General features: G+C 35.2%; 1 protein-coding gene across 1 annotated transcript in view; it reads left to right on the forward strand.

Moving 5' to 3' along the window:
- The window catches only part of LOC150092525 (liprin-beta-1-like), a 494,640-nt gene that overhangs the window by 49,607 nt on the left and 429,790 nt on the right, over window positions 1-15,243 (forward strand). The window contains exon 3 of the mRNA XM_090414366.1: window positions 4,098-4,345. Coding sequence (XP_090270492.1) covers window positions 4,098-4,345 — 248 coding nt within the window. The remainder of the gene's footprint in view (window positions 1-4,097; window positions 4,346-15,243) is intronic.

The raw sequence follows: 15,243 nt of genomic DNA on the forward strand, positions 1-15,243 counted from the left end.
CCACCCTTTAGCATGGAAGAAAGCTCATATACAACCAGTTCCTAAAAAAAAAAAAAAAAAAGAGATAAACGTTTTCCATCAAGATATCAACCTATTGCTCTTACATCAGTTTTGTCTAAAGTAATGAAGAAGGTTATCAGTAGTCAGCTTCTTCAACACCTTGACAGCTGCTTTGTTATCCTTGAGAATTGACTTTTCTGTCAATGCCGGTGTCCTTCAGGGCTTTCTCATTTTGCTCACCCTCTTGATTTATATTAATGACCTGCTCTCATTGACTACAAACCCTATTCATAGTTTTTCTGATGATAGCATACTCCACTTGTCCTACTTATATGACTGAGTCATATAAGTAGGACAAGTGGAGGATAACTGCAGTACTCAGTCATCTCATGTTTCCAGATCATCTATAGTATGGTTCAAAAAAAAAAACAGTTCTGAATAATTACGATATATGTTAAGGAGTAAATGGGTTTATTAACAAAGAAATATATGTTTATGCATGATGATGTGTACATTCACAACTATTGGTAGAATCTTGGTCGAATAAATCATTAACGATGGTAGATATCGTGCTCGAAATAGGTGCCTTGTCTTTCAAGACAGGTTTTGTATGGCATGCGGAGATTCTCTGTCATCTTGGGGAACATGGGATGGGACATCTGCTGGACATATCATATAATTTTATCCCTTAGTTCATCAAGGTTTGAAGTGGTGGAATACCCATTCCTTCAACATATCCCAAATGAAGGCATTAAGTGATGTGAGATCAGGAGAATATGAAGGGTACGGGAATTCTGTGAACCTCAAAATGATCCTTCCAGAGAAGTGTTTTGATAAATAAGTTACAGTTACACCAGCTTCAGTGAAGTAGGTCCCAATTGTGCCATGGCTGGAAACTGCACACACCATGTGGTGACCTTCTTGCTGTGAAGAGGTTTGTCTTGGACAAATTCAGGTCCCAAGAAACCTGTAGGTTCGTCTGTTTACATGACTGCTTAGATGGAAATGTGCTTCGTCCAAGAACCAGACATTATGGAGGAAGGACAGCTCTTCATAGACATTGGCTAGTATGTGTGCACAGTATTCCCACTGTGCATTGTAATCCGTTGCTGTTAAACACTGACCCACCTGAATGACCTACAAAAAGTCACCCAGCTCCTTAAGGATTCACTGTAGTGACCGCCTCAGTATCGCAAGTTTTATCACTTTTCGGTGTTGACTGCTTTTTGGAGACTGTAACACTTGCTCCTCTATATGCCTGTGATTTTCAGTTGTGTTAATTAACAGTTTGTGGTCTCCCTGAATGTCTTTTGCATTGCACCTGAACACTCCCAATATGTTGGAACCTCTCAATTAAGGCAATGATGACGCTGTTGATTAGGGAACACTTATGTAACACAGAAACTTAGGGAACACTTAAGGAACACAGAAACAATGAACAAACTGCTCATGAACATGTCGTAGGGTTGTACTATTTGCTTTACCAAATCCATACGAACGAAAATAATGCTCAACAATAAATGTCTTTTCTTTCAATGTCAACACTGTTGCTACAGCTAAATGTAATTATTATTATTAAGAAACCTCCATGGAGTCATGGACTCATCGAGGGTGGCCACATACTGTACGCATCAGTTATCATACTTGTTCTTGAATTCATTCACACTGCTTGCACATCCCATGGCAATCCGTTCCAATCACACACCACTCTATGAGGGAAAAATCTAGATCTCACCCACTTCTTAGTGGCATTCATTCTCAGCTTCCAAGGATGCCCTCTTGTCCTTTCCCCACCCTTCATAAAATAAAAAAAAATTCCATCAACTGAAATTCTGTATGACCCTTTCAGAAGTTTGTAAGTCTCAATCATATCATCCCTCTTTCTCCTGTTTGCTAATGTATGCAGTCTACAAATTCTCAATCTATCTTCATAATCAGTATTCCACAATCCTAATATCATTTTTAACATTCTCCTTTGCACTTTCTCCACTGTATCAGAATTACAATGGAAACCATGAGACCAGAATACATGACCCTGAACTTCAACTTTCTATCTACTAACACTCCATAATCCCTATTCTGATCAGTTTCTTCTAACATAATCCCACCAGTATAAAGTGACATTGGATATCTAATCACACCAAAGTACATGACTTTACTGATATTGAACTGACACCCAGTTAGCCATCCTTTTATCCACCTTAATATTTTATAATCCAAACCCATATTCTCCAGTTTGTGCATCAGTCTTCCATGCTATATTCTTTAAAAAGCCTTAGCAAAATCCAAAAGTATCATGGTTTATCTATTCCTCTTGTCTAGCTCAATGGTACCATTATTATAGAATGTGAGCAAGTTGCTAAAACACGACCTTCTCTTAGTAAATCCATGCTGTTCATTCCAAAGTGGAGATTCACTGTCAACCTATTTTTAAACGTGAGCCCTAACCAACTTTTCCAAAATCTTCACCACCACCACTCCTGAGATGTTGGTTGGTCAATAGTTTTATGCATCTGTCTTTATGTAATCCTTGTGCAATGTGATTACTATAAATTCTTTCTACTCCTGTGGAATCTTTCCTGTTCTGAGACTCAAATTATATAGCCTGCTTAAAGGAATAGTCAGTTCAGTGAACACTCTTTTAGCACTTGTGCTGATATCACATCAATCCCTATTGCTGAATTCTTATTCAGTTTGTGCAACAGCTCTAATACTTCCTCCTCCTCCTCCTCATACACCTGAGTTTCTTCATCTATTGAAGAAGTAACAAATGGATGAAGTGAATTCAATGTTGCACACACCAAGTTGATGGCTTTTAGCAAAATGGGCACTCATTATTGAACAACCTCTTCTGCATCTGTCACCATCACACTATATGCATTCAGTAGAGTTTTTCTTTCATATTCATTCTTTCTTTTACTTGCAGCATATTGATTGAATTCTTTGGTGGTTATCTTTAGCTTGCAGAGCGAGTTTATTTTCATATTCAGATTTAGGTTTCCATACAACAGATGTGATTCAATTAGATTCACAGCCCATGTAAATATTGCTCTCATCATGACAAGAATCAATCTCTAGTCTTTTCAAATCAAAGGGCAATGTTTCATCGTTCTTCCAGCTGTACAGATCCAAAAATCTGTATTCTCTAATAGCTCATGCTGAATTATTAGCCAGTAAGTTATTATATGATTTATTCTTTTCATGGACTACTTTAACTTTCTTCATCCATATTTGGGATTGTAATTTTTTTCTCTTGAGGACAACTTTACCATATTCTTCCCTGGCTGAGTTAGTCAGCTCTTTCTTCAGGTTTGCTATTCAGTCTCTCAGAGTTTGGTTCCCAAAAATTTACCAACCTTTTGTCCAATAGTTGAGAACATAGTCAGCCCACCTACAACCTTGCCAAACAACTAGTGCAATCACTTCTTCCCCTCATGAGTAACTTCCCACTTCTTTATCAACTTTATTCACTTTAAAACTCTAATAAAAAATTTTAACATGAAAGATTCAGATGTCATGGTCAGCTTTGTTTATCAGCATATCATTGACAGAGATCCTCGACTTTATCAAGCCACATTTGCCTTCTGATTTGAATTATTCAAATTCACCATTCATTCAAGTTATTTCTTATGGAAAGGAAAAATACGAAGTCAACTAGAGGGGACTTCAGGCAGATTCCTCTTTTTCTTTCTCTTCCTAGCTACTACATGGAATTTTTAGAAAATCAATCACTCATCACAGCAGTACATAAACCAACAGTTTGGCTATGCTGTTCTAATGTAGATGATTCATTTACTATTTTGCCTCATGGTCCTAGACATATTAGATATATTTTTAGTGTACTTAAACAACATCCAAACAATCACAGCCAACTTCCAAAAATACTTTCGGAACTAATAGTTTACGAAATGTGTTAGAAAAGGCAAAATTTGACTCAGCTTGGGTATACTAATAAGTATTATTCAGTTAACTGGACTATTTGTAATAGAAACATAAGAAACAGTTTATTTCAGTTTTTATGCATTTAAGTACTATATGTAAATAAATGTTAGGTACTAAAATGTTATGGTCTTATGTTTTTATTTATTTATTTCCAGCCACAACATTAGAACTCCAGAATGGGTCTATAACTAATAATAATGCTTTCCCTTTGGAACATTCCATATCAACACAACAGCATTCCATTCACTTTGTTCCATCCCTTGGCGTGTTGATTAAGGATTTGAAAAGAGCTATCGAACATAATATAGATGATAATGACAATACAGCATCTTATGATGACTTGGATCCTCTCTCAGTGGAATTCCTTTTGCACTGGTTCCAGAAATATTCTAGGACGCAAAAGGTAACTCAAATTATTTGTTGAAAGTTTTTTCCAATGGGTTATACTATAAATTAAAGATTCCAAGAAATTATATTCTTGGTTTAATCCTATATCCAAGTGTAAGCAAATTAAGTTTATACATGAAGTAACTGCACAACTGGGTAACTCGTATATAGAGGCTAATAACTTCACATCACTTTCCTTAGTATCCCATAATGCAAAGCACATATTCTTATGGACATGTATAATGCTAAGCATTATACATGTCCATAAAGATTATGGGAAGGGCCACTACCCAGACCAGTTTCAACCTTATTGAGATCTTATCACTGGGAGCCAGACCAAGAGGTTATGCCAAGGTTGAGGTAATGCAGGTGTCATATTTCCATATACAAGTAGGCAAATGATGTCACAACTTATTACTAAAATACCCTGGATTAGAGATAGATGTTTGAAGTTTTTCCACTTGGTTATATTATAAATTAAAGATGCCAAGAAATTATATTTTTGGTTTAATCCTTTACCAAAGTGTAAGCAAACAAAGTTTGCATGTGAAATAACTTTACGACTGGGCATCTCATATATATAGAGGCTAATGACTTCGCATCACTTGTCTGTACAAGTTATACAAGTTGCACAGTCATGCAGACTTTGTTTGCTTACACTTGGATAAGTGTAAGTAAAAAAAAGATTAAATCAAGAATATAATTTTTTGACATCTTTAATTTATAGTATAACCAAGTGGAAGAACTTTTAACATCTATCTCTAATTCAGAGTATTATACATGTCCGTAAGGATATGTACTTTGCATTATGGAATACTAAGGCAAGTGATGTGAAGTCATTAGCTTCTATATACGAGTTGCCCAGTTGTGAAGCACGTGTCTTGTATTTAAGTTCCTGTGATAATGGCAACGTGATGTTGCCGAAATATTGGAAGTGTATTAAAATTTATTTTAATGTATATTCTATTGTACATTTTAATTTCCTTAAGCTATTTAGTAAGAATGTATAACCAACATCTAAGCCTTTCCACGAGAGAAAAGATCTGACAATGTTGAAGCCTTGATAGGTAATAGGTTGATATGGAGGAAAATTGTAGATAGGAAGTAAATAATGATGTAAATTTTTCATGTAGTATACTATCATATCCTGTACACTCCTTGAGAGTAAATGTCAGGAATTTGATGATGATGTATTGTCCACATAAAATAGCCAACTATCCAGCATTTCCTCCAAATCAAGACAGGAAAAATATAATTATCAACTTTGAAATAGGGAAATATGAGAAAAAATGCCTAGAAAATCCCGAAATCTTGAGATCATTAGCCCTTTCAAAAATAATGGAATATGGACCACTCAATAAAGATCTACACAGATGGCTCCAAAATCCAAATGGCAATTCTGAGAGTGGCATACTCATATATTGCTCTCAAAATATAGAACTAAAAACAACTAACAGTATTTGATGCAACTCATACCATGCAGAATTAATAGCCATTAACACAGCACTGCAACATTTGGATAAACAAAACCCAAAGGAGTTTATATTTTTCACAGATTCCTTAGCAGCCCTTCAAGCTATTAAGATCTGCTAAACTAACCATCAAGAAATACTTAGAGACATAGCAAAAAACATAAACAAATTACATAAGGATTCCGAAATAATTTTTCAATGGATCCCATCCCATATGCGATTAAAGGGAAATGAAACTGCAAATGAAGTATCAAAAATGGCCGCAACATCAAGTGATACCACAGATTGCAATGGCTCCAGGACATGACTCACCACTGGTATTCAGCAGAAAATCAGGAGCTTCCATCAACCCCAAGTTTAATTGCTGTGCCACTACCATGATCTCTAACCTCAAGACTAGCCATACAAGACCAATCAAGTTTAGCAATGGCATAAAAGTCTTCCCCATCTGCAAAATCTGTAACATCGAGGAAGCATCGCCAGTGCATTTACTAAATCGTATGAACATTTCCAAATGTGAACCTTATAATAATCCAGAAAAGGTGCTGTATAAAATACATGAATTTGACTTCTATGGTCTGGTGTAATAATACCATGGGATAAAAAGAAAAAAAGAAAAATAAAGTAAATGTATTGTGAACACACATTAAAAATCATTTAAGTTACTCAATGCTTAGTGAAAAATTTTAGTCTTTATGTAAACTAGTGGTTGTAGTTTCAGATTTGAACCAAAATTAAAATTCTCAGCAATTTTTCCTCCGTGTTAAATATTAAATTTCACCAAAATAAGTTTCTGCGTTATTTTGGAAGTGTTTCATTTGATAATAGTTGAGGGGGTTAATTTAAAGCTTAATTTAAAGGGTTAATTTAAATTCAAACCCCCAACTCAACATCACCAGAGATAAAGATCGGTACTATCAACGTAAGAAGCCTGAATGGCAAAGAAATGGAGCTAGTTGAGGAATTAGATAAGTATCAGATCGACATAATAGGGGTGACTGAAACAAAAAAGACAAAAACTGGTGAGATCTTTCTGAGCAATAAATACAAAATGTTATATTCAGGCAATGACAATCAAGGAAAAGAAGGAGTAGCCATAGTATTCAACACAAAATATGAGGCTAATCTTCTTGAATGGCAGTCAGTCTCAAGTAGAGTAATGTGGGCAAATATGAGAATGGGGAACTGGACAATGAGACTTATTTGTGCCTATGGTCCCACAGAAGGTTCTACTAAGGTAGAAGTGGAGGAATTTTTTGAGGCTTTAGAAAAAGCAACTGACACAATGAAAAAGGAAAAGTTGGTCCTTGTTGGGGATCTAAATAGCAGAGTAGGAAATGATTGTGAGACATGCAAAAATATTTTGGGAAAATTTGGTGAAAACCGCAAAGCTAATAATAATGGCAAATATCTGTTTGATTTCTGCTCAGCACATGGATTGGTTATTACTAACACCATGTTCCAACATAAAATTGTGCACAAATTCACATGGAGAGAAGAGGCAAGGAATAAGAAAAGTCTCATTGACTATTTTTTGTTGATAGTGATGTTTTCTCCCTGGTGCAGGATACCAGAGTGTACAGAGGATTTGAAATTGGAAGTGATCACTATTTAGTCTTGAGCAGGATAAAATTGAATTTCATATTGAAAAGAATAACATGTAAGAAAGTTTTAAAGCGAATAAAAGTTGAGCAGCTCTCAGATGTGAACTGTAGACTAAAATACAGAAAAATTATTGAAAAAAAAATGAAAGAGTTTGAGAACAGGAATCAAACCTTGGAGATTCAGTGGCAAACTCTGAAGAAAACATTGATTGATTCTGCCAGAGAGGCATGTGGTGAGGTTGTCTGCAAGGATAAAAAAATCAGAACTCCTTGGTGGACACAGGAAGTTAAAGAGGCAGTGAAGGAAAAGAAGAAAGCATATCAAAAGTTCCTGTCAAATAAGTCAGCTTGTGCTCTTAGAGAATATAGAGACGAATGCTAAACACTGTGTAAAACTAGCTAAACAAAAGTCATGGGAGGACTTTGGCAAGAATATAGAAAATAAATATCAAGAAGGTGGCAAAATATTCTGGAGGTTGTTGAAGAAGCTTAGGAATGGAGGAAAGAATGCTGTAAAAGGAGTTAGAGATTATAAAGGTGACATGAAAACAGGAGAAAAAGATATCCTTGAAGTATGGAGTAATTACTTTGAAAAACTGCTAAATGAAACAAGCAGTGATGATAGCGCAGTGGTAAAAAACATTGAACCAGGCATGCAGTCAGGAATACATATCCATACTTGAAGTAGAAAAAGCCATCAAAGGCTTAAAATGTGGAAAGGCAGCAGGAGTAGATGATATTCGACCAGAAATGCTGAAGTATGGTGGTATAAAAGTCTTACAGTGGCTGCACTGCATTGTTCAGAAAGCCTGGACAGAGGGACGAATTCCCGATGATTGGAGTAGAGCTCTCATAGTATATATAAAAAGGGAAATAAAACTGAATGTGAGAATTACAGAGGTATTTCCCTACTGAGTATTCCTGGCAAGATCTATGCAAGTATACTTGAGAAACGGTTGAAAAGAATTGTGGAAGAAAAGCTGGGTGAAGAACAAGCTGGATTCAGGCCAAATAGAGGCTGTGAGGACCAGATCTTCACTTTACGACAAATAGTCGAGAAAGCATGGGAATATAACAAAGATCTGTATTTAAGTTTTGTCGATTTGGAAAAGGCATATGATAAGGTGCCAAGAGAGAAGCTATTCAATATGCTGCAGTTATATGGTGTCAATGGGGCATTATATCAAGTAATACTTAGTCTTTATTTGAGTTGTAAATCAGCAGTTAGAATTGAAGGAAGTACAGGAAGATGGTTTAATGTTAAATCTGGTGTGAGACAAGGATGTACATTATCCCCTCTGTTATTCATTATCTGTATGGATCACATTATGAAGGAAAGTGGTATTAAACATGATATCAAAATTGGAGATGTTAATGTCAGCTCTTTGCTTTATGCAGACGATGTTGTACTTCTAAATAAATCCGCTACAAGTCTGCAAAATTCTCTGACACTAAATTGAATAACTGTTGTAATAGATATGGTATGAAGGTCAGCATTAAAAAGCAAAGATAATGAAAATAGGTAGAATTGCTGAAAATGTCAACTGTGTTGTGAATGGAGAACCTGTGGAACAAGTAAAACATTTCAGCTACTTACGCACGATTTTTACTGAAGATGGTAAATTAAATATAGAAATAGACAACAGAATTAGAAAAGCTGGTATGGTGGGAAGTCAATTGAAAAAATTTATATGGAATAAGAGAGAAATTAGTCGGAATACTAAATTAGCTGTATACAAGACAGTGTTCAAACAACCAGTTTTTTAACTTATGGATCTGAGAGCTGGGTTAGAAATAAAATACTTGACCAAAGACTAGAGACCGCAGATATAAAAGTCCTGAGAAAGATTAGAGGCGTGAACAGATGGCATCAATGGCAATATCATATTAAAATCGAGAATATTAGGAAAGAACTTGACATTGTCAGCATCCAGGAATGCGTTAGCAGAGCTAATCTCAGGTGGTATGGTCACTTAAATAGAATGGGAGAGAAACGATTAGCAAAACAAGTGTTCTCTGCCAGGTTGGCAGGAAAATGACCCAGAGGAAGACCAAGATATAGGTGGATTGATACAGTACAAAGTGCCTTAGACGATAGAAATATAAGATCTGATAATGTTGGAGTCTTGACAAGTGACAAACTGATTTGGAGGAAAATTGTAAATAGGAAGTTAATAATGATGTAATTTTTTCATGTAGTACTATCATATCCTGTACACCCCTTGAGGGTACATGGCAGGAATTTGTTGATGATGATGATGGTTAATTTAAAGTTCTTTTGCTTTTACTGATGGGTAATATCTCTGGTTTGTTCTAGTAGCCAGATGGTTTTTCATCGGATTCTTTTATATTGGCTCTTCTGCTATAGGCACATATGTCACAGCATCTTTATAATTTTGAAATACTTGTTTCATAATTCTACATGTTCATAATAACTGCACTATTATTCATATCTACTGTAGTTATTATGTAGCACAAATTGATAGATTGCATGTGAACTTACATCACTGCTTAGCATCATTGTTTAATTTTGACAGTATATATCAGAACACAAAATTATAAGTAAATAATTATTTATTGACGTATTGCTGATATTTTGCTGGTGTTATAACCAGCATCTTCAGAGCACAAAAACACAGTTTGTCGTAGTATGTGAGACTACAACAACATGGTGTAACAAAGGGACTAGTTTAACAAAACTGTAGCAACAACACAAAGACTAAAGTCCTAAAAAAATCATATAGAGAAAAAACAGTTACTAGTTATGTGTTAAGATGATTGTCTCCCAAATCTTAGGCAAATTTATACAGCCATATTCGTTGAGATTCGGAGTATATTTCAAGGCTTCTGTTGCTTCTAAGAACAATCTCTCTGACTTGTAAAAGCTTCTGTGCAGTACTTTTGTTTTCTTCCAGTTGATCCTGTGTGGAGGAGTATCCAAAGCATGGTCTGCGTGATCTGATTTGCCATAGTGCCGGATGTATCTTTTATGTTCACTGATGCAGATGTCCACAGTTCTTCCTGTTTGACCGTAGTTAGCTTGGTCACACGAGCAGGGTACTTTGTAGACTCCTGGATGTGATAAAGGAGGGATGCCATCCTTCGGTGAATGGATGAGAGTTGCTAATTTGACACACGGTCTGAATACAGTGCGTAGTTGATTTTTATTGAGAATTCTAGATATCTTTTCTGATGTGCCTTTAATGTATGGGATGGTGACTGTTTTGTTGTAGTTCTCCATGGTAGATAGTGGGATGGGTTTCTTAGGAGCATTTACTATTTTGTTTATCTTATGGGGATTATAGCCATTGCCCAAGAAGGTGTGGCATAAGTGAGCCAGTTCAGAAGTAAGAGTATTGTCATTGGAATAGATTGCTTTTGCTCTATCTGTTAGTGTTTTTAAGATACCATACTGTTCAGAAGGGTGATGGTGTGATTGTTTGTGTAAATATCTCCCTGTATGTGTGGGTTTTCTAAAAACTGAGAATGACAAGGAACCATCTGAAAGACATGTGATTAGTGTATCCAGGAAGGGCAGACAGTTATTAGCTTCCAGTTCCATTGTAAAGTGGATTTTTGGATGTTGGCTATTTAAATGTGCTAAGAATGTTGTCTAGGCCATGTGGCCAAATAGCAAGCACATCATCAATATAGTGTAGCCAAAGTGTTGGTTTGAGAGTGGCTGTATTGATAGCTAGTTTTTCCAGGTGTTCTATGTAGAAGTTGGCTAAGGGGGGGGGGGAGAAAGGGGGAGCCCAACTGTTCCATCTAATTCTTTGTATAGTTTTCCTTTCTTTGTGAAATATCCTGCATGTATTGTGAATTTAAATAGCTCAAATCTATCAGGGGGATAGTGTGACTTTAGCAGATTTAGGGTTTCAATTAGTAGTACATTTGTGAATAGTGAGGTGATATCAAAGCTCACCATTAAGTCTGAGCTTTTTAAGGTATGGTGTTCTAAAATACTTTTTAGGTGGGCAGAATTTTTGACAAAGGAGGGAGAATTGTTTGTGAGAGTGGCTACTGAACTGGCTCACTTTTACCACACCTTCTTGGTCAATGGCTGTAATCCCCTTAAGATAAACAAAATAGTAAATGCTCCTAAGAAACCCCTCCCAAAGTAGAATGTCAGCAAGGCATTAGCTGATACCATCCAGAAAATTTCAGACTTGTCAGACTACACCAGAAATGTAAAACAATATAAATTTTTGCCAAGTCTGGTCTTCACAAACATCTTTCAGAAAATTCACCAAACGCTTTGAGAAGCCAGGTAATTGCTGTTAGCAATTCTGAATATAGTATAAAAGACTGGACAGTCCTGAGCACTGTGCTACCAGGGTGCCAAACATATCTCATGCTTTTGTATTCATGCACACATCTGTGTTCATGCACACTTTTGTGCACGAACACAAATTATTAGAAAGAGAAAAATTGCAAATGAAAATTGCTATTTTGTTACATGGATAGTATCTCTGCTATCCAGCTTCAAATTCCAGGGCATAGATGTTTGTAAAGGTGTTTAGGTGGTTGATTTTTTTTGTTGTCTGCTGTGAGATCAACTTTGCTTATTTGCAGTCTGAAGTGGATTGGAAAAATTCCATATTGGTGTACATAGCAGGATTTTGAAATTAACCCTTAAACTAACTAGAATATTTCATGATGGAATGATTGACCGACATGACATGAGCATCTAACCTTGGAGCAGTTAAATTAAAAATGATCTACATCACTAGAAGTCCCCCCCCCCCCGTTATGTATTTCCCAAAGAGTGTATTTTACAGGTCTTCAAATATAGTCTAAACAGGTTTCTTCTTTTTTCTCAGATTTTTTCCATTTACACTGCTAATGTGCTCATATTGAACACCCTTCATATGTGAGATTAATTTTACAAAAATCGCTGTGATGTTTACTTTCTTAGATTTTTGTAACATCATTGGCCAGTTTATTCTATGTGAAGGTTGGAGTTGGAGTAGATACAGTAGACTTTGTAAATGCCTGAATATTTTAGAAAACCATTACTGTCTTTAGATGTCAGAATGCCTTAATTTTTGAAGTGATTTATAATTGTGAAGTGGGAATTCTACTGAGGTGTGGTACATAAGAAAGGCATAAAATTAAAATACTAAGTCTCAGAGAATTAAAGAAATTCATATGAGAAATTATAGAGAAAAAAAATAAGTTATATATTGGTATGCCATAGTCACTGCTCCAGTGAATTGACTTCCATTTTCTGTTCCACCTGTTAATACAAGAACAGCAGCTACCCAGCATCCCTTTACTGTGAAACTGCAAGCACACTGAATCTGCTTCCATTCTTCTTCTTTTATTCTGTCTTCTATCTCAGTCCTCATTTGGACTGAGACTGACAAAGCACAGTTATCACAAACTTACTTTATCATAATTTTAAAATATCTGAGTTTTCAGAAGAGAGCGCTACTTAAATAACTTAAGGAAAACTTATAGATAGTAAAATCTAAAACGCAAAGGTGTAATTAAATATTGTAAGCTTGCTATTTTCAATTAATAATTTTCCACACCTACACATGCACACATGCATGGGCATGCCGGCAATATGTGCAATGTGTGCAATGCACACAGGTGCCAGGATAGTAAAGGTACGAAAGATTTCAGGCGAGGAGAAAATACTTAAAAAAAATATTCATTAATTATATCAAAATAAATTACATTTTTGTTGAAATTTTAATTATCTTCTTTTATTCTTAAGATCTTATTTTATTCTGATTCTAGTTCTAACAAGTAGTTTAGCATAAACAAATAAAAACTCGAACTTGCGTGAGTTTACTGTTTACAGGATGATGCATGTTTGAATTTGTTTAATCTTGTTCACACTCCCATTTGCTCTAAACATATATAAGAAAATCTGCTGCAGTTTTTAACTTTATTCTATATTCTGCTGTTATCAGCAGAATATAGGCAACATCTTGCAATGTACCTGAATCGTCATGAGAAAAATTTAAATCATTTGAACAATTACAAAAAATGGACAGAATTAATTACATCTTTAAAAAATAAAACTTATATTGATCATTTGCAACAAACAGTTTTAGGTAATGAAAGGAAACGTTGGTATGAAGTTATAAAAAGAATAATTTTTGTAGTACAGTTTTTAGGCAAACAAAATCTAGCTCTTCGTGGTAAAAGTAATAAACTTTATGATCGCAACAATGGCGATTTTTTAAAATGCATTGAGATGTTAGAAAAGTTTGATCCTTTTATATCGGAACATACACAATGTGTAGCTAATGATCCTGACTTTAAAAATATGCCCTCCTATTTAGGAGATAAAATTAAAAATGAAATACCCAGTTTATTAGCATCAAATGTTAAAAATAACGTTTTTATAAAGTGTTTTTTTATTTGGGGGGGGTATAGGGGTGCCAACTAAAGTTTTGCACACAGGCGCCAGACACTACTGGCACGCCCCTGCACACATGCATACTCACTGTGACTATATGGTTTACGCAAAAATACATAAGCATATCACATCCTCAAGACTCTGTGAAGGAGAACCTTCAAGCAGTGAAGCTTAATGACTGAAGAACTGGATTTTTATTTGGTTGTTAATATACAAAGATGTAAAAAAATAAATCAACCTAGTTTCACCACATAAGTGTGGCTTTTTCAGAGTAAAAACAAATATAAATGTATGACTATGCAAATGTCAAGTACAAGTTAACAAGCAAAGCTTGCAGGAACCATTGCAGCGTAAATAATAGAAATATGTAGAGATGATGGAAGTTGCCCTCTTTCCAGCATTGTTTTGGAGATGATTTGCTAAAAAGTTGAAAACTGGCATGTGAAGATATCTGATAAAGGATTTCTGAATGTCACTTAGAATTCTGCGCTATCCTTCCTAAAAAATAAGAATCATTTATGCTCTTAAAAAACATGCTACCCCCCCCCCCTCTCTCTCTCTCTCTCTCTCTCTCTATATATATATATATATATATATATAAAATGATGAAAAATGAAGAACTGCAACTTCGACTCTACTAACTCACTCTTAACAAATATCTTAGGAAACTGGTCCAAAAAATACTATTCTCTAATCCCACTCTAAATTCACTCCCACTCTAATCCCATTCTATAGTAGTAATCCCAGAGTGGGATTACTACTATAGAATCTCAGTTTCAGCCCCTTACATCAATATACTTTCAAGCAGAATCACTAATTTCCTCAAACTTCATGATATCAGAGTGGCATACAAACCCATTCTCACTATGCATAACCTCTTCCACTGTCCCAAAAACAATATTCCTTCCCCTCTACAAACATCCTGGGGTTTATAGAATTTCTAGTTCCTGTGGCCTTTCCAATATAGTTCAGATTTCTAGAAGTTTAGTGTTAAGAAAAAAAGAACATCTTGTTGATGTTACTCGTAATAGGCTCATCACTCTTCCCACTCATGTCAACATTGATTGAAACAAGAGTCATGTGTTTATTTATTACACTGCTTATAATTACTTTACTGATATTACACTCCTGGGAAGACTTTTTTAATGAACACTAAATATCAATAAACAGATGGATATTTTTAAGAATTATAAACACGTTAACATAAGAATATTTTAATGTTTTCCAAATATTTCAGTCTGAAACTTAACAGACTATCCTCAGTGGCTTGATAGGAACAGTTTTTACAAGGTGGAATACAAACAATTGATCATTCAAAAGTAGAACGAGCTGCATGATGTTACATTGCTAAGCATTAAAGAGAGGGAAATTTCATCAGAGTGATGAATAAATTATAGGTATTCATTCACAATTTCATATAACAATCTTAATTTATAAATTCAATTAAAGATAACATTAGACT

This window comes from Typopeltis vanoorti, chromosome 25 (genome assembly GCF_054136105.1).
Source record: "Typopeltis vanoorti isolate ZY-2024b chromosome 25, IOZ_Tvanoo_1.0, whole genome shotgun sequence".
Taxonomy (NCBI): Eukaryota; Metazoa; Arthropoda; class Arachnida; order Uropygi; family Thelyphonidae; genus Typopeltis; species Typopeltis vanoorti.